The sequence below is a fragment of the Lynx canadensis genome, chromosome B2, assembly GCF_007474595.2.
Source record: "Lynx canadensis isolate LIC74 chromosome B2, mLynCan4.pri.v2, whole genome shotgun sequence".
Taxonomy (NCBI): domain Eukaryota; kingdom Metazoa; phylum Chordata; class Mammalia; order Carnivora; family Felidae; genus Lynx; species Lynx canadensis.
In genome coordinates, this window is record NC_044307.1 from 87865189 (window position 1) to 87889781 (window position 24593).

General features: G+C 39.7%; 1 protein-coding gene across 2 annotated transcripts in view; it reads left to right on the forward strand.

The window, feature by feature from the left end:
- KLHL32 (kelch like family member 32) overlaps positions 1–24593 on the forward strand; it is a 202231-nt gene that overhangs the window by 62617 nt on the left and 115021 nt on the right. For both annotated transcript variants that reach the window (XM_032593222.1, XM_032593223.1), the window contains exon 4: positions 16261–16359. In XM_032593222.1, the coding sequence (XP_032449113.1) occupies positions 16261–16359 (99 nt within the window). The remainder of the gene's footprint in view (positions 1–16260; positions 16360–24593) is intronic.

Below are 24593 nucleotides of genomic sequence, written 5' to 3' on the forward strand. Positions count from 1 at the left end.
GTGCCCCTTAGGTACCCTCCCCATCATTCCCTTCCAGATGACTGCTTGCTCCTTTCCCTCTATAGGTTCTGAATTCCTCATGCGTCAGGTTCCTCCTATTTAGTTTAACTGGTTTCCTTTGTGTTGTCATCCAGAGCCACAATATTTTGTATAATATTATACTATTGACTCCCAGTCCCCACTTATACCGCAGACCAGGGATTGGAATACTCTCTCTGTAAAGTGCCTGAAAGTAAAGAATTCGTCTCTGCAGGCCACATAAAGCTCTGTTGCAACTACTCAACCCTGCTCTGTAGCATGAAAACAGCCAGAGACAAATATGTAAATGAATGTGCTATGTTCCAGTAGATGGAATGGCTATGTTCTGATAAAATGAATTTTTTTCGGATACTGAAATTTGAATTTCATATCTTTTTCACATAATGCAATACAGGCACGTTTCATTTTTTGTGCTTCGCTTTGTTGAACTTTGCAGCTTTGTTTTTTCAGCAATTGAAGGTCTGTGGCAAGTCTGTGCCCAGCAAGTCTCTTGGTGCCATTTTCCCAACAGCGTTTGCTCACTTTGTGTCTCTGTGTCACATTTCGATAATTCTTGCAACATTTCAAACTTCTTCACGACTATTTTATTTGTTATGGTGATCTGTGATCAATGATCTTCGGTGTGTTGTAATTGTTTTGGGGTGTCATGAACTGCATCCATAGAAAATGGGAAACTTAATGGATAAGTGTTGTGTATGTTCTGACTGCTCCACTGACTGGCCATTCCTCTTTCTCCTTGTCTTTGAGCCTCCTTATATTGAAATTAAACTAGTTCATCTCCCTACATTGGCCTCTAAGTGTTCAAGTAATAGGAAGAATCTCAAGCTAGAAATGATTAAGCTTAGTAAGTAAGGCATATTGAAAGCCAAGATAGGCCAAAGCCTAGGCCTCTTACACCAAACAATTATCTAAGTTGTGTTTTGTCTTGAAAGAAATTGGAAGTGCTATTCCAGTGAAAAACACATGAGTGGTAAGAAAGCAAAACAGCCTAATTGCTGATATGGAGAAGATTTTAGTGGTCTGGAGAGATGATTAGACCAGCTACAACATCCCCTAAAGCCAAAGTCTAATCCAGAGCAAGCCCTTAACTCTCTTCAGTTCTATGAAGGCCAGGAGAGGTGAGGAAGCTGCAGAATAAAAGTTCAAAGCTAGCAGAGGTTTGTTCAAGTGGTTTAAGAAAAGAAGCCATCTTCATAACATGAAAGTTCAAGTTGAAGTAATAACGTGCTGATGTAGAAGCTGCAGCAAGTTATCCAGGAGATCTGGCTAAGGTACAGTTTTATATTGGAAGAAGATGCCATCCAGGATTTTCATAGCTAGAAAGGAGAGGTCAATGCCTGGCTTTAAAACTTCAAAGGACATGCTAACTCTTTTGTTAGGGGCTGATTCAGCTGGTGGATTTAAGTTGAAGCCAGTGCTCATTTAACATTCTGAAAATCCTAGGATCCTTAAGAATGATGCTAAATCCACTCTTCCTGTGCTGTGTACCTGGAACAACAAAGCCTGGATGACAACACATCTGTTTGCAGCATAGTTACCTGAATATTTTAAGTCCACTGTTGAGACGTAATGCTCAGAAAAAAAGATTCCTTTCAAAGTATTTTTGATCATTGACAATGTACCTGGTCACCAAGAGCTCTGATAGAGATGTGCAGTGAGATTAATCTTGTTTTCATGCCTCCTAACACAACACAACATCTATTCTGCAGTCCATGGATGCAGGGGTAATTTCAACTTTTAAGTTTTATTATTTTAGAAATACATTTCATTAAGGCTCTGGCTGCCGTAGATAGTGATTCCTCTGATGGATCTGGGAAAGTAAATTGAAAACCTTCTGAAAAGGATTCAACATTCTAGATGCCATGAAAAACATTAATGATTCATGGGAAGAGATCAAAATATCAACTTTAACAGGAGTATGGAAGAAGCTGACTCCAGTCCTCGTGGATGACTTGGAGGGCTTGAAGACTCCAGTGGAAGAAATAGCTGCAGCTGTGGTGAAAATAGCAAGAGAACTAGAATTAGAAGTGGAGCCTGAAGATGGGACTGCATTGCTGCAAGCTCATGATCAAACTTGAATGGATGAGGAGCTGCTTCTCATGGATGGGGAAGGAAAGTTGTTTCTTGAAATGGAATCTGCTCCTGGTGAAGATGCTGTGAAGATTGTTGAAATAATAACAAAGGCTTTAGAATATTACACGCACTTAGTTGATAAAACTATGGCAACATTTGAGAGGATTGACTCCAATTGTGAAAGAAATTCTGCTGGGGGTAAAATGCTATCAAGCAGCATCAGATGCTACAGAAAAATCATTCATGAAATGAAGAATCCATTGATGTAGCAAACTTTGTTTTATTATAAGAAATTGCCATAGCCACACCAGCCTTTAGCAACCACCACCCTAATTGGTCATCAACCATAAACATGAAGGTAAGACCTCCACCAGAAAAAAAGATTATGACTTGCCGAGACCTCAGACAATGGTTAGCATTTTTTAATGGTTAGCATTTTTTAACAGTATTTTTATTTATTTTTTTATTGTTAAAAAAATTAAAAATTTTTTCAGATTAAATCTTTATTTTTTTTTACTTTTTATTTATTATATATTATTATTTTTAATATAATATATTGTCATGTTGGCTTACATACAACACCCAGTGCTCATCCCAACAAGTGCCCTCCTCAATGCCCATCACCCACTTTCCCCTCTCCCCCAACCCCATCAACCCTCAGTTTGTTCTCTGTCTTTAAGAGTCTCTTATGGTTTGCCTCCCTGCCTCTCTGTTTGTAACTTTTTTCCCCCTTTCCCTTCCCCCCTGATGTTCTGTTAAGTTTCTTAAGATCCACATATGAGTGAACACATATGATATCTTTCTCTGACTGACTTATTTCACTTAGCATAATACCCTCCAGTTCCATCCATGTTGCTGCAAATGGCATGATTTTATCCTTTCTCATTGCCAAATAGTATTCCATTGTATGTATAAACCACATATTCTTCATCTATTCATCAGTTGATGGACATTTAGGCTTTTTCCATAATTTGGCAGTTTTTGAAAGCGCTGCTGTAGATATTGGGGTGCATGTGCCCCTACGAATCAGCAGTCCTTTATCCTTTGGATAAATTCCTAGCATTGCTATTGCTGGGTCATAGAGTAGTTCTATTTTTAACTTTTTGAGGAACCACCACACTGTTTTTTAGAGTGGCTGCACCAGTTTGCATTCCTACCAACAGTGCAAGAGGGTTCCCATTTCTTCACATCCTTGCCAGCATCCATAGTTTCCTGATTTATTCATTTTAGCCACTCTGACCGGTGTGAGGTGGTATCTCTGTGTGGCTTTGATTTGTATTTCCCTGATGATGAGTGATGTTGAGCATCATTTCATGTGTCTGTTGGCCATCTGGATGTCTTCTATGGATAAGTGTCTATGTCTTCTGCCCATTTCTTCATTGGATTATTTGTTTTTCGGGTGTGGATTTTGGTGATACTATATTAAAAAAATGTTTAATGTTTATTTTTGAGAGAGAGACAGAGTGGGAGTGTGGGAGGGGCAGAGAGAGAGGGAGATACAGAATCCAAAGCAGGCTCCAGTCTCTGAACTGTCAGCACAGAGCCCAGTGTGGGGCTTGAACTCATGAACTGTGAGATCATGACCTGAGCTGAAGTCAGAAGCTTCAGGAGCTGAAGTCAGGAGCCACCTAGGCACCCCAACAGTAAAGTATTTTTAAGTTAAGGTATGTACATATGTTTTTTAGACATAATGCTACTACACGCTTAACAGACCACAGTATGTTGTGAACATAACTTTTATATGCACTGGCAAATCAAAAAATTCATTTGGCTTGTTTTATTGCAATATTTGCTTTATTGTGGTGTGAACATACAGTACCTCTGAGGTATGCCAGTATCAAACTTTTGTTTTTTCCCAACTATTTTAAAAAGTTAAAACCATTCTTAGATATTAGTAACCCCAAAACTGAAATACTTAGAAATAAATCTAACAAAATATGAACAAAATCTATATGAGGAAAATTATAAAACTCTGACAGAAGAAATCAAAAGAACCAAATGGAGAGATTCTGTGTTCATGTTCATGCTGATGTTCATGAGTAGGAAGACTCCTGTTGTTAAGATGTCAGTTCTTCCCAATTTCCTAATTTGACCTATAGATTCACTGTAATCATAATCCTAGTGAGTTATCTTGTGGGTATCAACAAAGGGATTCCAAAGTTTATACGGAGAGGCAAAAGACCAAGGATGACTAACAAAATATTGAAGCAGAAGAACAAAGTTGGAAGACTGGCATTACCTGACTTCAAGAGTTACTCTAAAGCTACTGTAATCAAAACAGTGTGGTAGTGGTGAAAGAATAGCCACACAGATCAATAGAACAGAATAGAGAACCCAGAAGTAGACTCACATAAGTGTGGTCAACTGGTCTTTGACAAAGAAACAGAGATAATATAACAGATCAAAGATAGTCTTTTAAACAAATGGTGATGGAACAATTAGACATCCACATGCAAAAAAAAAAAAAATGAATCTAGACAAAGACTTTACATTCTTCACCAAAGGTAATTCACAATGAATCACCAACCCTAAATGTAAAATGCGAAACTGTAAAACTGCTAGAAGATAACAGGAGACACTCAGATAACTTAGGGTGTAGTAATGACTTTTTAGATATAGCACCAGAGGCATGACCCATGAAGGAAAGAATGGATAAATTTAACTTCATTAAAATTAAAAACTGTACTGCAAAAGTCAATGTCAAGAGAATGACAATACGAGCCACAAACTGGGAGAACATTACAAAACTAAACATGTTCTTACCATACAATCCAGCAATCACACTTCTTGGTATTTACCCAAAGGAGTTGAAAACTTAACATCCACACAAAATCCTGCACATGGATGTTTATAGCAGCTTTATTCTTAATTGTCAAAAGCTGGAAGCAAGCAAGGTGTCCGTCAGCAGGTCAATGGATAAACTATAGTAAATCCAGACAATGGAATATGATCCAGTGCTAAGAAAAAATGAGCTATCAAGCCATGAAAAGACATAGAGGAAACTTAAATACATATTAGTAACTAAAAATAGCGAATCTGAAAAGGTTGCATACTTTGGGAGGCCAATTGCAGTTGACCCTTGAATAAAGTGAGGGTTACGGGCACTGTCTCCTTCCTCATGCAGTTGACAATCACATAGAACTTTTCACTTCCACAAAACATAACTACCAATAGCCTAATGTTGACCAGAAGCCTTTCCCATAGTATAAACACAAATTCTATATATGTATTTTATACTATAATATTACAATAAAGTGATATAGAGAAAAGAATGCTATTAAGCAAATCATGAGAGAATACATTATAATACTATACTATATTTATCAAAAAAATTCCACATATAAGTAGACCTATGCAGTTCAAACACCTGTTGTTCAAAGGTCAACTGCATATGACATCCTGGAAAAGGAAAAATTATGGAGTGAAAAGATCAGTGGTTTTCAGGGGCTGGGGGGTGGGAAGGGAGGAATAGGGTGGAGTACAGAGGATTTTTAGAGCAGTAAAAAAACTTTGATACTATAATGGTGGTTACATGTCATTATACGTTTATCCAAACCTAACATCTGGAGTGAACATAATGTAAGCTGTGGACTTTGGATGATGAGAATGTATTAATGTAGGTTAATCAGTTGTAACTACTGTATCACTCTGGTGGGAGATGTTGATAATGGGGGAGGTTATGCATGTGTTGGGGGCAGGAGGTATAAGAGACTTTGTGTACTTTCTGCTCAATTTGTTGTGAATTTGAAAGTGCTCTCAAAAAGAAATTTTATTAGAAAAAATAAAACTAAATTTTGAAAAATGCAAGTAGAAAAGTTTTTCTTAAACTATTTTTAGCTCATAGGTCATACAAAAATATGTGATTGGAAAATTTGGTATAGGGCTTGTAGCTTGTCAACTAGACTCATATCTTTCCATATTTCGATATCTCCATTTGGATGACTAATAGGCATTACAAACTTAACATATCCCAAAATGAAACTGGTGATCCTTCCTCCAAACCTTTCTCCCCTTGGTTTTCTCTTGCCAATCGGTAGCCCTGCAGTCTACCCCGATGGCCAAAACCTAGACTATGAGCACCATGCAACAAGGGAACTTGTTTGTCTTGTTTATAATCATATCCGCAGTTCCTAGAAAGGTGCCTGGAATATTGTAAACACTCAGAAAAGGTTTGCTAATTGAATGGGTGAATTTCTCTGCCCTCAGTTTCTTCGTTTGGCATGTGGGCGTGATATTTACCTTGCAGGAGTGATGAGTGGGAAAGGGTGTAAGAAGGAAAGAAAACCTATGAAATTACCTCACAAGGTACCCGGTACATGGTAGGCAGTATACAAACTGGCAATAGGGGATAATTATTTGTGAAGTAGATTTATTTTTTTTTATGGAATTGAATAAAAAATACCAGGCATTATTCTAAGAATTTTACTTGGGTTATCTCATTTTATCCTTATGAAGACTTTATGCAAGTAAGTAGTAGTCATCTCCCATTTTTTGTACAACAGTGCTAAAAACAAACCTGTTAATGACTTGCCCACATTCCTACAGTGGACCCTACAGCCATAGTTTACGTCCATTCTTCATAAAGCAAATACAAGGGATTTCCCAAATGAAACTGGATATGAATGATATTTTTCATGTGAAAAATAGAAATATTTTTCTATGAAATGAGGCATTCACAGTGAAGAGCTCTTTTAGCATACTGTGGCCACCACTGTTTTGGCATGAATTACCCCATAGCGTAATCATCTCCTCGGGTTCTTTGTTTTTATTTGTGCTTGAGTACCTAGCAGTGACAAAGTAGTAGCCAACTATAAGTGAACATTGGAATTAGCCCTATTCATTCTTGCAGAGCCCTTCCATCTTCGGATGTCAGCATTTTTTAGTAATGTTTTTTTCTTGTTTGGTCATATTAGCATTGTAAGAAACTAGCTCTGTGTGGAGAAGCCCAGCTTCACTAATAAAGCTCTGTGGGATGAACCCTCCCATGTTCATCACACTTGAAAGAGCACTGGTTATAAAAGTAAGTCTTAATAATTAATTCGGCTTTTCTTATAACCTGTAATGACTTTCATGTTTCATTATATTTAATAGCTGGGACTGCTTATTTCTCTTAGAAACTATCAAAAATTTGTTCTGCTTTTTCAAATAATTGGGCCATATTTTTCTAGGTAATGCAAGTATGTATAATTTAACTTTACATTTTGTTAAATAATATATTTTATTAATTTAAACATAATGAAGAAAACTATGTTGGAAATGACTGTCTGACAGACCTATTGATCTCAGAGCTTTGAAATGCCAGGATCATGCTAATGGAGAAGGAGCCAAAAGAAAGGGGTGGGGGTTGTTCATACAATATAAAAGAACCAAGTTTTTTCATATGAAGAATTATTTCACAAGTTCGGTGAAATGAATTGTCTTCAGCCAAGTACTCCTACAGCCCTCTGTGCCTACCCCTATTGTAGCAATAGTTACACCACAGCTTCATAATTCCTTTTGATTTTTTTCTTCTCTCTCTCCTGGAGCACCTAGCTGGAGTATTTCATCCGTCATCCTGTGGCATGTCCTAAAATAGGAAAGGAAGAACTAGTCCCAGCAGCAACATCTATAGACAGAAACATCCTCTAAATTGCATTAATGGTCCTAAGTGAAATTTTTGCAGGCAAGGCAGCATGTAGTTTCCTGGCAGTGGAGTCTTAGTGTCCTTATTTATTCTTAGGTTTCTTCTCAGCATCCTGGAGAAGGGCGTGCTTCTGTAACCTGCCTGTAACCTTAGAAATTTCAAATTAACAAGATGAGGATGTATAAATTTAGGAAGAAAAATTATAGAATCTCAAAGCAATTTCCACACTTTTCTTTTTTTACTAGGATATTTTTATTATTATTTTACCTTTGTGGCTTTTAACATTCTTGAAAAATATTGTGAAAATCAACTTTGTTTTCTCTCTTTTCGTATTCCAATACATGGAAAAGAATACATGGATTCTTTTTTTTCTATAAATTGAAGATAAATTAGTATTTTTAAAAGTTTAATATTGAGATCCTTTAGAAATTTGTATAAGTGTACTGGTATATTTGGAGGAAAGCCACCTGACAAAATTTGTAACGTAAAGACTTAATAATCAAATCACAAATTCATTATATACCTCACCCAACCCATAGGTTACCTTTACTTAAACATATGATTACAACTGTCAGTTGAAATGTCTGTTGTGCCCTTTTATTTAATTCCTTCAATTAGGTAATCCTTATTAAGGATTAGCATCTGAGCAGGCTCCTCCATAGAGGTGTTTGACATTTTTTAACATTTTCCTCAGGAACTGTATTGTTTAAGCCTGAGAATTCCTTTAATAAGTAAATCTAGAGTGCTCTTCTAGCATGTTCAATAGCAACAAACATGAAATAGGATAGGTAAAACTAAGGTATACACACATAACTCACTCAGGGCTAAAACACTTAGTTACATGCAAAGGAAACAGACAACAGCTAACATTTATCGCAGATTAACCATAAATAGATACTGTGCTAAGAGCCATGACCTGTGCTCTGGTTGCCTGTATGATATCCATTTCCTTTTTTTCTTTCTAGAGAATTCCAATTTTATTTGGAACAATAGTGAGTGTAACCATAAAGAGTCCTATTTCCCAGGTTCTTTTCCACTATGGGTAGCCGCATGACCTCGTCCTGACAAATGAAATGGAAATGGAAGTCTATGTAGCAGAGTTTGTAGGAGATCTGTTGTTTCCCGGTAAATAATGACAGACTCAACTGGCACTTGGTTTTTGTTTTTGCCCTCTCTTTTCTTTATGCTTTGACTGCAAATGCAATGCCTGGAGGTATAGTAGCCATTTTGTGAACCTGAAACTATGGCCTACGATTGGCCAAATAGAATACAAGTAGTCTGGCTTGGTGGTACTCCAAGCTGCTTAATCCATTTTATGAGAAATGTAAGTCACATACTGGTTTTGAGCCCTTTTGTTGACACACAGCCACACACAGTTATAATGATACATATGCATTTTCTCAGTCCTTAAAACAATCTTTGGGTATAAATATTTATTTTCATGTATAGAGGAGGACACTGAGGCACACAAAATTGAGTAGTTTTCCTGATCTCATTCTGCCAGCAAGTGTAGAAGCCAGGCTTTGAAGTCAGGCAGTGTGACCTAGAGCCATGGACTTAGTTCACTATACACCAGTATACATCTCTGGTAGTTTGGAGTCCCCGGAGATTAATCCCAGCTGGAGGCTGGGGTGGAGGAAGACCTTGCAAACTTTGTATAGGAAATGAACTTAGAATCTTGAACGAGTAGAATTTTGAAATAGGGAGACTGAAGAAGTTAGGAGGGCATTCGAGGTGGAGAAAAAAGTGCTGCCTCAGTGTGGAGAGCAGTGGGCTGTTGGCTGTAGTAAAGGGACCATAGGCTGCATCATTGGAAATACATTTTTAAAAGAAGGTTGTGGCCACATCATGATAGTTTCCAAATACAAGGACAAAAAGTTTGAACTGTATCCGTAAATTGGGACCTAATTTGTTGAGATCTGCTGAATTCTAATTAGTATTGTTCAGATCGAGCACGGCAGCAAAAATTTATGAACAATTACCCAAATAATAGAGACATATAGAAAGTAGAATTCATATGTTTTATTATCCTTCCTTGAATTATTTTGTTCGTTTCTAAAAATAAACTTTGGGTGTCAATTCCAGACGTGCAATATGTGAGCAATTTAGAAAATAATTTTGCTTTAAACATAGGCGCCACCTGGTGGATAAAAAATCCTTAGTCTAACGGCTTTGAAACAAAACCTAAATTGATGGCAATTTCACATAGCTAGATCTTATTCTGTCTATAAGAAGTCTTTTGAAAAGCTTTATGCAAAGGATTTCATTTATGCGTCTTAAATATTTGATCACTTGAAAGTTGTCTGCACTGTTGTATTCAATTTACTTGATGGTTTAGATATTCAAAATCATAATAATTTACCATTTCTCTATACTACGTAGAAAAAAAAAATCCGAAAGAGACAAAGCATAAAAAAAGAGAAAAAATGTGCTCCCTTATCCTTATAAATAGTATTAAGACCATCTAATTTGCAATTGTTTGGATGCTTGCAAAAATGCTTATGCTGCTGTATGCACAGTTATATGTTTCGTAGAGACGTTTTCTGGCTTTAATGTGTTCGACTCTTCAGGCTACTCTATCAATAAATCTAGAAGTAAGTTATTTAAAAGCCTCCTAGGGGCGCCTGGGTGGCTCAGTCGGTTAAGCGGCCAACTTCAGCTCAGGTCATGATCTCACAGTCCGTGAGTTCGAGTCCCGTGTCGGGCTCTGTGTTGACAGCTCAGAGCCTGGAGCCTGTTTCAGATTCTGTGTCTCACTCTCTCTCTGCCCCTCCCCCGTTCATGCTCTGTCTCTCTCTGTCTCAAAAATAAATAAACGTTAAAAAAAATTTTGTAAAAGCCTCCTAAAGCAAGAAATGAAGAAGATGACTTCGAAGAACTGAGATACAAAATTTTCTGAAGATGCCAATACATCTGTTCATAAGGCAGAAAAAAATGTTGCACTGAGACTTGCCATCGCTATTAAATGCAGTCCCTGCCAGTAGCTAATCCAAGAAGCAAGGTGAAAGTGGGAGAGAAAATAAAGAGAAGAAAAAGAAGAACACCAAGTCAGAATTAAGAGGGTGGATGCTTGGTGATGTGGGAGAAGAAGCTGAAGAAGGAAATTCAGGGACACCTTGGGGTCTGTGTGCTATGTCAGCCCTACCCCACCCTCCCAGAGCCCAGCGGGTGAGTCTGGGCTGACAGAGATGACCCATCTCATCATGTCCTGTGCAGAATCTCACCTCAGGCTCCATTCTCCTCTTTCAGGAGTCTTTTGGCCCCATGTCCTGCTTGAAGGTATTGCTGGGACCAGGAGCCCCTGCCTCATTCCAGGTTGGAAGGGCTTCGTTAGAGATTGTGCCAGTTCAGCTCTCCACTACCAGCCCTGCTTAGATTGGTGTCCAGAGGACACATTTGGATTGTGTACTCAAGAGTGCCTCCTTCCACTGGGCAATTGGACCAACCTCATGACTGAATTCTGATGTAATAACTCACAGTGGTATCTTTAGAGACCACCGCCTTCTAGCCACTTTGTGGCTTTTATGTCTACTTAAAGTTTGTCAGACCACCCAGCATCACCCTGGCCATAACTGACTGGCGAGTTCTTAGGGAACTCATGCGGAGTCTCAGAATTTGGGGTAGGCGTCAGATGTGGACCTTAGTTCACATAACCTAGCTTGCCACAAACTGCAGGAGAGGTTCCATAATGAGATTGTCATGTCCCCAGCAAGCACTCTTCAGCTCCCCCTTTCAAGTTCAGCTTCCTGTATTCTGCCATCTAGAGGTCAGAGGTGAGTGGATGGCAGGGAGAAAATATTCCATCCAGATGGCCCTGTGAACAAGAGGTGCTCACACCCCACCTAAGATTGCATCAAAACTTCTTAGTCCGGTCTGAAGAAGTCCCAGCTCTGCTTCCACCCAGGGACGCGAATGTCACTGACGGAAGAGGAAATGCGAATCCAGTTTGGCAGCTTTAATGGTTTGTACCTTCCCCCACTGCCTTCTGGACCACTTGGCTTTATGCATCCATGATACATTTCTTGATGTCTTTGGTTATTCAGACATTTGAGTTGTCCCCTGTTGATACCTCTGTCTGAGCTAAACTCCTCCAATTTGATGAGTGACTGGAGGTGTCAAGCCACTACCATTAGCTGCCATTCCACCACTTAATGCTCTGAACTCTCAGGGGACACCCCCCTTCCTGTAGGTGGTCCTCGAGTGACCCTTGCCCCCTGCCTGTCCTGGTTTGAGTGCCAGACCAGATGTTGATGGGTACATGATTCTGAAAGGCCTAAGTGTAACCAGCATATGCTTTGCAGCACTTAAACTTAGCTGCCTTAGTTGTCTTCTGCAAATGGGTGTGTTTGAGATCGCTTCCTTCTGCAGAAGGCTGTTTTTGGCCAGTTTTCTAGAAGCTGATAGGCATGTTCATCATACTGTAAATCATGAGGAGATTAAACCTTTGTTTGTACTCCTGCCCAAACACAAATTCTCTGGAAAAATATATTAGAACAACCAGTCACCAAAGATAACAAAGCTGAATTTGAAAGACTTCAGTGCAAGTGAGGCTTGCCAATGCGCATCCTGTTCCCATAGGTGTGACCCAGCTTTCCTGGTAGGGGTTTGATTTTTGTTTTGTTTCTATTTTTTTCCAAACTGTGTCCTTTAAACACACTTAGGGATTTTCTGCACTAAGGCATCTTCTAGGAAAACTTATAATAAGAGAAGAAGAAAAAACAAAAAAACAACGCACAGAACAAAAACTGAGAAACAAAGGCAAAAACAATCCCTGTCTGGGTGCCTCCTGTGAGGGTTTCTCGAAGTGAGCCCGCTGGACATGTTACACATGCTATGGAATATTCATCTTGTCTGTCTGTGATATCTGTCTTTATGTTTGGCATTGCTGAGCCTTGAAGGTTATCATGCATGCCAGTCGTGTGAAATAAGCACAGCTGACAGGATTTAAAGGCTAAGACTAACCTTTCTAATCCATCTATTCCCCATTCTGCGCCTTAGGCCATGCCTCTTCTGCAAGAATATACTACATCCTTGCTTCTGTGATGGGAGCTGCGATAATTTCCTGAATGTCAGTCAAAGCCTGTCTCCTCGAGGAGCTGGAGAAATTCAGGATTCTCCTTCTGACTAGATGGGAAAGGAGCTATAAAGAATTTTGAGAACAGGATGAGCATGGATATTTTTGCCATGTGTGCTTAACTTTTTCACTTTTTTAGTACAGAATATAATTTATAATCCCTTTTTCTTACATTTTACTAATCAATGAAATTAATTCTGAATTTAAAAATATATCGGGAGATAAATTAATTCATCAATAATTTATGGAAATAAGTTTATCAATATGGAAAGCTATGTGCTGGGCATTGTTCTCAGTGCTGGAGGTACAAAATAGACCAAGTCCCTGCTCTCCTGGATCTTATATCCTGTGGGTGGAGAAACATAAAATAATCAAATAAATAAATACATATGATGTCGAGAGGTGGTAAGTACTAGGAAGGATAAAGCAAAGGAAGGAGATAAGGAATGAGGGTGATGGGGAGCAAGGTACTCTTTTACCTAGAATGGCCACAGAAGTCCTCTCAGGTAAGATGATATCTGAACAGAGGTCTGAGGTCATGAATGAGTGAGCCATACTGGTATCTTGAAGAAGAGTGACCCAGGCAGAGAAAACAGCAACTAGTTGTAGACACACAGGTGCTCAGGGTATTCACAGAAACATTTATGTTACAGTGAAGATTGGCTTTTTTTCCAATGAGATAAAAAGTCATTGGAGAGTTCTGCATAAGGGAGCAACATAATTTCAGTCATATCTTTAAAGGGTCAATTTGATTGATATTTTTAAAACGCTGCAAGGGGGCAAAGGAGAAAGAAGTTTGACCAGTTAGGAGGCTATTCTAGTAAATCTCAGAAGACCGTGGATTGGACAAGAGTGATAACGATGGTGGTAGTATTAAGTGGTGGCTGGATTCTGGAACTAGTTGCAAGATAGAGCCAATAGGAGTGGCTGATGATCAGATGTGAGGTGTGAGGAAAGTAAGAGGAGTCAGGAATTGATTGGGTTTATAGCCTCAGTAACCAAGAGTTTCTGTTTGCTGAGATGGTAGGATTGGGATAGGAGCAGGTTTGGTTGTTGGTAGAGAGGATCAAGAGATAAGTTTGGGGTACCTTCAGTTTGAGCTCCCCATTAGATATCCAAGTGGAAATAGGCAGTTGGATATCACAGTCTGGAGTTCAAGGGTGAGGTTGGGGCTAGAGGAAAAAAAAATGTGAGTGTAATGAGTGTACAGATAGTTTTAAAGTCATGGGATTACATGAGATCATCCATGGAATGAGTGGAGAGAGGGAAGAAGAGGTCTGGAGACTGATTTTGGATGTCCCCAAAGCTTAACAGGTGGAAAGGAGATGGAGAGGGGATAGTTAATGAAGTAGAAGAAACAGAGAATGAGTGCTGTCACAGAGGCAAAGGAAGAAATTGTTCCAGCAGGAGAGAGAGCAGCTTTGCTAACTGCTGCTGACTTGAGTAAGATTAAATGTTGAGAAATGGTAGGGTGCCTGGGTGGCTCAGTTAAGTGTCCGTCCAACTCTTGATTTCACCTCAGGTCGTGATCTCACAGTCATGAGATTGAGCCCTGAATCGGTCTCTGCACTGGACGTGGAGCCTGCTTGAGATTCTCTTTCCCTCTCTCTCTCTCTCTCTCTCTCTGCCCCTTTCCTGCTTGTGTGCACCTGTGAGCACATGCTGTCTCTCTAAAAAAATTAATAAATAATAAGTATTGAGAAATGGCTCTTGGATTTGGAAATCCTTGGTGACCTTGATGAGAATGAGAACATTTTTAGGGGAACATTGGGACAAAACTCAACAGAAGTGGTTTCAAGAGAGAACAGAGTAGAGCAAATAGTGGTGTTTTGTATAGACAACTTTCCTGAAGAACTTTGCTATGAAGGGGGCATGGAGGGAGCTGTAGGGTCAAGGGAGGGGATTTTTATTTCTTGAAATAAAAGCCATAAAGGCATATTTGTATGCTGATGGGAATTATCATCAGTAAAAAGAGAACAGATAATGCTGTGGGAACAAGAGGGGCCAATTGCTGGCAGAAGGGGTTGAGATCTAGTGCACAAATGGAATGTTGAGTAAAACCAAATGTGCTGATACAAATATGGTAGGTGGCTTGATAGATTTGGTGTTGGGAACCTTTGGAAGATCATGGGGTTAGGGTAAGGAGAGAAAGGAGCAGGTGGAGGCTTGAGGAGAAAGGGGGGAAGGAGTAGAGTGAGTTGACCACACCAGTGTTTCTTAGGCTTCCCTTGTGCATCAGAACCACCAGGGACCTTGTTACAACACTAGTTGCTGGACCTCACCCTGAAAGTTTCTTTCTTTTTTTTTTTTTAAACATTTATTTATTTTTTTGAGACAGCGAGAGACAGAGCATGAACGGGGGAGGGGCAGAGAGAGAGGGAGACACAGAATCGGAAGCAGGCTCCAGGCTCTGAGCCATCAGCCCAGAGCCCGACGCGGGGCTCGAACTCAGGGACCGTGAGATCGTGACCTGAGCTGAAGTTGGACGCTCAACCGACTGAGCCACCCAGGCGCCCCTCACCCTGAAAGTTTCTAATTCATTTAGGTCTGGGGAGGCATGGAAGAATTTGCAATTGTGACATGTTCCCAGGTGCTGCTGGTGCTGCTCGTGCAGAGATGAGACTTTGGGAAACCCTGGGCTTGGGGGTGGGTTGGGATGGCAGGTGCAGGACTTTTGGCCTCTTTGTGCCTGGCAGTCATGCATGTAAAAGGAATTTAGTCATTGTGGTTGTGTGTTTGCCTCCAGCCCTGTGCAGCAGCTCAAGAACTGGCAACAGGAGACACAAAGTTGGACTTAGCCAGAAAAAAAGGCAGAAGTGGTATCACTAGTGTTTTGGGGAAACTTTACTTCTCTGTGATTTCTTTGTAGTCTGAAAATGCGGTTTCTCCTTCTTACATTTGAAGTGGAAAGGATTAGAGAATCTGAGATTGGGAAAAAGAAACATGAAGGTTTTGGTTGAAATTTGCTGTTGTAGGACTCCGAAGTACAATGGAATAGTAGCCGCTGTGGTCTCCTATTGAAAGGGGGAAACATAAGCCCCCTTTCCCTAAAATGTCTGTTAACAATACTGTTTCTGTGACCTACAAAATTGTGAAATGTACTTTGAAAAACTAAACTTTGGTTCTTTTTCATTTTATAAGATTACCTCCATCACAAATAGAATTTTAAGAATTGTTCTTTGCAAATGTTCATGCCTTCCTACAAAAATAAGTGGTTAAGTGCAGAGCTTTACACATAAGAAATGGGTTCTGGAAGTGACAACTCAGCTATCTGAGTGGGGGGCATAGCTCAATCAGAATAGAAGAAAAAGAACTGACTTCCATAATAAAGCACAATATTAATTCAGATATAGGCTGTTCAGCAGCAATTTAAATACAGTGTATTTGCATATTAAGCAAGTATTAATTTGTAAGTAACTGATAGCTTTCTTTTTATTAAAAACCAAAACAGATTTTGTTGGAGCCAGGTGTGATCCAGGATGTATTAGCAGCTGGCAGTCACCTACAGCTGTTGGAGCTTCTCAATTTATGTTCCCACTATCTCATCCAGGTATGTGAGCTTTCATCCTGCTACTGTGCCCTTCGTGTCCCTTCCCCCTGCAGTCATCAGCTGTACCCTCCCCCACTTCACCTGTGCCAAGACCGTAAAATGGAAGTTCAGGGTGGCTTGTTGTAGTAGAATTTCTCTAGGACACAGGCCAAGAGATTCCCAGAAGGGCAACTGAAGCTCTCATGTCCCCCACACTCCCTGCCTACCCCAGATCCTCACTGCCCTTGGGCAGCAGAGTAACTCACCAGTCGTGCCCAGGGTTGGCTGCCGAGGCACTTGGGAGATGACACTGAGAAGGGTCTTCCTTTGAAGCAGTGTTGTCTGGCTGCAGGAATAACCCCAAATGCACACAAAGTTGGATAGACACTTAAGATTTCAGCAACAGTAGCTAATATATCACCAAGTCATATATAGTTAATTACCGCATGAACTTTCCAGGCAGTAAGTGCTGGAAAAGTGCTAAGTGATCTGTGCCCTCCTTCCCCTGCTGTGCCGGGATGATCAGGAGGGGCTCCGGGAGGGGGAGAGGGAGAAGACGCCCATCCACTGAACACCCGTGTTCCATGTTCAGCCTTCGTAACAATTTTGCACATTTTAATGGGTGAAAAGTCAGAGATTTTTCAAAGTACTCAGTTTGCCTGAGGTGATATAGCTGGTGAGTGATAGGCCTTTCTGATTCCGGAGACCACTCTTTGTTCTTGGATAAAAACTTTTGTTTCAGTAGGAAGATATGGGATGTCTTAGGCAGACAGTGTAGCTGTGAGGCTCTTTTATTTTACAGAGTTAAGTACTAATTTCCTATATTGGGATCTCTCATTTCCTCCACGGGCATGATTTTTATTTGCATTTATTACAGCATTATAGCAACAGTGAAAATACATTTTTAAAAACGACAAACCCACACAATTTAGTTCTACTGTCCTTGTGCATATGACATGTTAGTAAGTACAAAAATCCTATTTGTTTTCCTGCCCAATTATTTTATTTTCTTCCTAGTCATTTTCTCTAATTCTAAAGAAAGTCATTATTGTTGACTTCCGTTACTCACTAGGGAGGTAGTTACTAAATCTCTTTCTTGTGTATCATCTGATTGCATCTTCCCAGCAACCTTGGGAAATGGGAGCCAGTGCTTCCCTGTGAGATAGTGTGAGGGGTGTCAGCCACGGTCACCTGAGAAACAGTTCAAACACAGTAGATGAAAGTTTTGTCATTATCTCAGTGCATTTAATCTAACAGTAAATGTTTAACTATTTTCATCTTATTTTCCTTTCTTTTCCCCTCAATAGTGTTGGGTGGTATGGGAGAGCTGTTTTTAATCCCTTTCTGCAAGTAGCAAATGGGAATAACAGAGAAAGGTTACAAGACTTCAGAGGTGTGTGTTTGACTTGTGAAATTGAAATTACTTTTATTTGACATTTTTACATCAAATATTGCAACTTGAGCCTTCAGCATCATCACCTGATTCACTTTTTCCATGGCAGGTAATATTCAATAATGTATGTTGCCAAAAATTTGGTCATAGTGCTCATTATCGTGATGCATGTTAGAATAGTGTGTATATACCAGTGTGTGTGTGTGTGTGTGTGTGTGTGTGTGTGTGTGTGTGTGTGTGTTTACATACACCTGTAATTTCTATAAATGAGCATTCCGGATGAACATCAGAAGTTCATGGGTACTTTCCCTTACCCCATCAGATGAATTTGTTGAGATACCAAGTGACTTGTGCGCTTTGGAACTTAATTTTTGCAGTTCATTATTATGTTGAGGAAAAATGTCACTTGCATATAGATATATTTTGTGGACAGTTTGCTTATTATTATCCTACTTGATCAATGGTTGAAATTTTCACTTTCTTTTCTCCAGTGTTTCTATTTTGTTCTCTCATGGAACTTTATTTTTCCTTTTTATCTGTGATGTTGCATGGTGTCCAACTTGGGGAAGAAAACCTCAAGGGAACCAAAGCCATGTGTATGTAGAAATCTTCATTATGTCAGTCTTTTAAAAAACATATACCCTTCCTCTTTTTTAGGATTGTAAAATTACCAGAGTGGGTCAGTCTGCTTTTATATTTTGATATAGTCTTATAACTCCCTACTTACAGTGTTTTGGTATGATCGTTCAACTGATTCTTAATTTCATAAGGGACCATTTTATCGGGTGTATTAAAATATTTTTGTTACAATGAAAAATATTCAGTGCTTAAATTACCCAGAGAAGTTGTGCCCTATCAATCAAGGCTAACATATTCTCCATTCTTGTTTAGTACTTTGTCCAACTAGGAGTCTGTGAAGCCGTTCTCCCCAATAAGATGTCTGGTCTTATCTGTTATTCTGAAATTACCACTCTTTGGTTTTCTTCCAGAGTTGTGAAAGATAGACCTTGCTCTGATCCCTCCTATTGTTCTCTGGTGCTCATTAAAAAACAAGTCTAAGGAGAACCCTGTGGTTGACACTCCTTCAGTCTTGGAGTCATCAGCTGTTGCCTGGCCTGAAACTCCTCTGTGCAGATGTAAATGCCACTGCTGCCACCCCCAGCAAGTGGAAGGGGCACTTGAGTCCACTGTATGTTCTTATTTTTCTTGTTTTCCCTCTGGTAGGCTGCTGAGGGCAGGGACCCCAAACCGTGGGAGCAATCCTCCTCAGGCATTGAGGACAGCCATTGAATTAGCTTCCTAGGCTGTGGGGCCTTCACCTTATTCATTTTTAGTCCCCAGGCTCTTGTGAACACACAGGTTCTCAGTGCATGTTTGAGGAATAAATGGGGAGACCAGTGGTGGGAAAGATGAGTATTGGTGGGGGAGGGGGCTTGGAATGGGCAGTGGCTACAGCACTAGCCTCGTCCCAAGATAAGGGGATTTACCAACAACAGCTCGGGTTTGTATCCTTCTTCACCCACGTGGCCATGCAGTTCCAGATGACCCTCCTATGTGGCCTGTCCTGTTAGCGTACTCTTAATATGCATGACCTGTCGACCTTCATCTGCTGTTTGAGATCCAGGTCCAAACAAAATATGAACCCTTATTTCCCTTCTCCTCCCTCCTTCTGCTCCTCTTCCTTGTACATGGTGCTCTTTTTAAAAATTTCATCAGAAAGATGCAATTTATTAAATTCATTAAAGAGCAGTTATTGTCTTCAAAATGGGTTCAGTAAAATGCATGAGTTAGCTTGCTTTTCAGAGTATACATGTTTCTATACATGCCATTCACTATTTTAAATCTTATAAAGGAACTCTGCAGACCATCCTCGGGAGTGATAGGCTACAGATGTAGTGGTACCTAGTGTGTCCCCTGGTTTAGTGAGTCCCTCAGGTAAACGTTACAGACTTTTTGAATCCAGTTTGTTTTTCCAACTCTGATTTTTCCTAGGCTTTTAAAATTAGCTGCTGAACATCTCCACCTAAATACCATACACGCAGTTCAAACTTAACATATCCTTTTCTCTATTGATAGTACCATCAACCTACTAGTTGTCTAGAAATTTGGACGTAGTCTTAGAATCCTTCCTCACCGTCATACCCAATTAGTTACCAAGCTCAGTTGATTCTACCTCCCAAATACCTCTCAGATCTGATCCTTTTCTTCATCACTAATGTTCTTACTGTTTTTGGAGGCTCTCATTGTTATTGGCTATAGATTATGATGAGTTCATCATATCCTCCTGAAGGGTCTGCATGTTTCTAGCCTCTCTCCATGCCAAACCATAGTCCCCAGAACCATCATTAGCTTTCCTAGAGTAGGGAAACAGCTTTTATTGAGGGCTTCTCCATACTAAATGTTTTGGACAGTGATTCTCATTTTCCCTCTGCTAAGGAACCCCTTAAAGCAGGTGACTATTATTTTCTTTTTATGGATGGAAAAACTTCAATTCAGAACTAGGATGTTGATCCAGTGGAAAGGCCCATTAGCTCCTCTGAGGACCATTCTGGAACATCCTTAGCCTCATCTCTGAGGCCAGGCTGGTTTCTCCCCAGCCTCCTCGGCAACCTTAGTGCCTTTTCTAGCCCACTGTGTGCTCTGGCCTCTAAGGTGACCTTTCATTCTGGGACTTGTCATTAGGGGAGAAGGGTAGGTGACAGGCAGAGGCTTTCAGCCCCCTCAGACTGTACCAAGGAGCAGGAGCAACGAAAACATCACACACACACACACACACACACACACACACACACCCTCCCCCACCTTCTCCTTTCCTGATGCACGTGCCATAAAATCAGGGGAACTGGCCACTGGACTTTGTATCCCCTGAAAGTGGTGCATTAGGAGACACATGCTTTGCTGAAAATGTTTTTTTTTTTGTAGTTAGCTTTAAAAAAAAAAAGTTTGTATATTTTGTACCACCTCCTCCAAAGAACAAATAGCATATCTTATTGTTTAATTAGCAAGTGGTTTTTTTTGTTTGTTTGCCAAGTATCAGCCTTGAGTATGACATGCAGTTGAAATATACTGAAAAGAAAGAACAGTCACGTAGACTTTCTAAATAAGGCCACAAAAGTGGTGAATAAACTCCTTTTGATAGGAAAACACTCTTAGTGTCTATTCCTAGGCAGCAGGTGGCAGTATGAATCCACCAGAATTCAGTAGTTAATTTAAAGCAAAAATCAGAAAAAATGAAAAGAAAAATTATTTATTTTGCTACATATTAGTCTTCTGACCTAATCAGTAAAAAAGTCATTATTCACACCACACTGGGCAATATGCAGTGTAATTTTTAACAAATAATAGGAAACTGTTAATGTGTTCACAGGAAATACAGTTTTGTCTTGGGCTGCTGTGGTCATTTATCACTGCACTTTGTGAAATCACTCATTTGTTCTAATTTGAATGTAAATGACTCTAAGGTTTTACAAATAAGGTGACAGACTCACATAAATGTAATTGCAGGGTTCATCTCCCTCTTTTTATATATCACTCATTAGGTTATGAATTAAATACATCGTATTAAACCAGGGGCATGTCCAATGATGATATTGTAATGGCAAATTACTCTATGCTATTAGAGGTGTATTTTTTATTCATGGACATTAATTTGTCATTAAGCGGCATTAGTTTAGCACTTTTATGTGAAAGACGTGACCTGAAAGAGGAGACGCGCTGCTGTGAAGGGAGAGGGAAGGGACATGCGTGCTTTAGGTAGAGCGTTTTATCACCACCAGGAAAACAGAGGGGCATTTGTTTTATTATTATTTTTTCCATTTGTTTTATTTTCTGCTTTTACAAGCGTAAAAGATCATTTCGCCAGATTGAAGGCGTTGTTCTGTTTACAGTGTGCACATTTGGATCATCTAGTAAAGCAAAGCCAAAATTCTGGCTATTAATCATTCCGAAGCCAAGAACGTAAAGGAGTGAGAGGGAGCAAACAGCTTCGTGCCCTAAATCTCCCTCCTCTGTGACTGATGCTTATTAGTCATCCCTTGTCTTCATTTAGTTTACACTAAATGGGCTACCGTGAGAATTCGTCATTTTTCTCTCTTCGGTGAAGGTACAAAGGTTTATAGAATGTTAGTCTCTCATGAGGATATTAGAATTCTGGATATTTTGTTCCTTTTTTCCCCCATAAATGGTGGTTTTACTGTTCTTTTACCAAGAATGTATGTTTTCCGCTTTCAACTTTGAGAAGCACTGGATCCTTGAAATAGCTTCACAGAGGCTGAAAGTATTAGACTGCCGCTTTTGCATCAATTTCCTCATGGGTTAATGTGGTTGCAGAATGTCTCGCCCACCTCAGTTTACCCCGGGGCTCTTGAAGGCAGGGATCAGGCCTAACTGCCCTCTATGTCTTACCCTTCCTTCTCATCACATGAGCTCAGGATGTGTATTTGTCAGCTTGGGCTGCCATAACAAAATGCCCCAGATTGGGTGATTGAAACAATAGACATGATTTTTCACAGCTTCAGAGGCTGGAAGTCTGAAGTCAGGGTGCCAGTGCAGTGGTGTTCTGGTGAGAGCCCTCTTCCTGGCTTGCAGATGGCCGCCTTCTTGCTGTGTTCTTGCAGGATAGAGAGACAGCAGGCTCTTGGACGTGTCTTCAGATAAGGGCACTAATGCTATCACATGAGCCCCCTCCCCCGCCCTTCACTCTTCTGAATCACCTCCCAAAGGCCACATCTCCAACTACCATCACGTGGAGGCTTAGAGCTTCAACACAGGAATTTTGGAGGGCTACAGTTCAGTTCACAGCAGTATGTATTGAGGGAATGAATAGTGCATCCACTCAGTAATTTTGCCCTGCTTTTTCCATATTGAGATTTTATATTAGGAGAAAAAAATATATTAATAAGTCAGTCTTTCATTAGTTTTACCCATTGAATACATTTTTGTAAGTTGGAAATACTTTCTGTGGGAATTGCATTTGGCACTGAGGATCTTGCGTCTTTTACAGCATTATGATAGGGTTGTGATTATTTAACTAAGTAACACTATAGTGATGTATAGAAAGTTATCTCTTCCAAATAATGTATTATTATAATTTTAATTATTAAATTAACAGAATCTCCTAAATATATAATACATGGTGGGTGTTCTGAATAGAATAATTTATCTTCAAGGTTGAGAAGTTAGAACTCATGCTCATTTTTCTCTAACACTGAGCTATTTTTTCCACATTAGATAAGACAAATGATTGTACCAACATATATATTTAATATGCCCCTAATCAAATACACCAACCACATGCTGTTCCATAGTTCACTGGAGCTGATACTTTTCTATTTGGAGAAAGTTAGAGTACAAAGTTTGGAAAATATATTACAAATGGTTTAATATTTTGGATTTTTTTTAATCAGTGAAAATGATCGGAAAGGATGGAAATGTATCAGCCCTAGTATATCTTAGCCAACTACTAATTATTTGCTCTAGTTGAGAGTACTTGCTCTCTGGCACGGATAATCCAAAATGTCATATTTGCCAAATAACATTAATATTTGGCTCTAATATGTACCATAAGATCTTTTAGTAGCCATTTTAAGATCCCAGTTACTTTTTTCATATGCTATTAGGTTGGCTTTTATTCTGTAAGTCCATACCAAAGGATGTCAATAGTGGCAATTCAGAGGCATGCTGGCTGGCCAGGGGTCATTTTGGCATTTTAATTAGTTATGTGGATAATCTGAGGTTGACTGTATCATCCTTGTTTGTTAAGTTTTTAAATAGAAAAAAGATTGCCTTGAAGGATTTTTCTCCTACTAGTAATTTTTATTCAAAGTTAACGTTGTTAGCTGGGCAATTTTAAAATTTCAGCATGTTTTTCTCAAAAGCAAAACGTTTTCAATGTTTTATGAATGCTGGAGTTCAGAATCAATACACAAAGCAAACAAATATCAATCTCATTTAATTCTGTTTTTAATACTTGGAAATTAGAGGCATTACAAGAAAATCTGTGTTTCATTTGAGATATTCATACCCCCACCCACCATCCACCCTCAATATGTTTCTACTCAAATGTCTGCCTTTTCCTCTAAGACTAAACAGCCTTTCTGCCCCTGACTCTATTGTGTGCTTCTGTGTTTCCTGTGGTTTCAATGTCTCCTTCTCCACTGGCTCCTTCCTTTGGTTTTTAAAATAGGATCAATAAGATAGGACAGACTTCTCTTCTCCTCTCAGTATCACAGCCCTCTCCCATTCACTTCCAAACTGTGATCAGTGTCTGTACTTCCTTATCTTCTATTCACTCTTCAATCCTATTGAACTCAGTCCTCTGCCTCATTACTCCTCAACAGCTGTTCCAACAAAGGTCCCAAAGCCGCCCAATTATCAAAGGCAGTGGGCCCCTTGTGGTGTCTTAATGTGACCGCTCTACAGCATTTCCACATTGGTAGCTCCACTCTGCTACAGTTTTCTTTTCTCAAGACTCTCTCCTAATTCTTCTTTTCATTCAGATCCTATATAAGCTCTTCTTTGAGCAGCTCCTTCACTCTTCATCCGGGCACAGTGGCTCCATGCTGGTACTGCTCTCTGCTTACTGTCGCTCTCTTTCATCCACATGCTGAGGGCTACTGATTGCAGTCCCCTCTCCCGAGCGCCAGACCTCTTTGCTCAGCCAACATTTGCACTTGGTATCTGCCCCTCCCCACACTTTATATTCATCTGTACGCAGTCTCACACACTCCCCTTTCCTCCCCATCTTTGTTAGAAAACTTCCATCCTTATAGTAACCCAAAGCAGAAACCTTGCTAGAATCTTACACTGCTCCATGGTCTCATGAATCCTTCTAAATTCTATTGGGTTAGCTTCTTAAACAGCT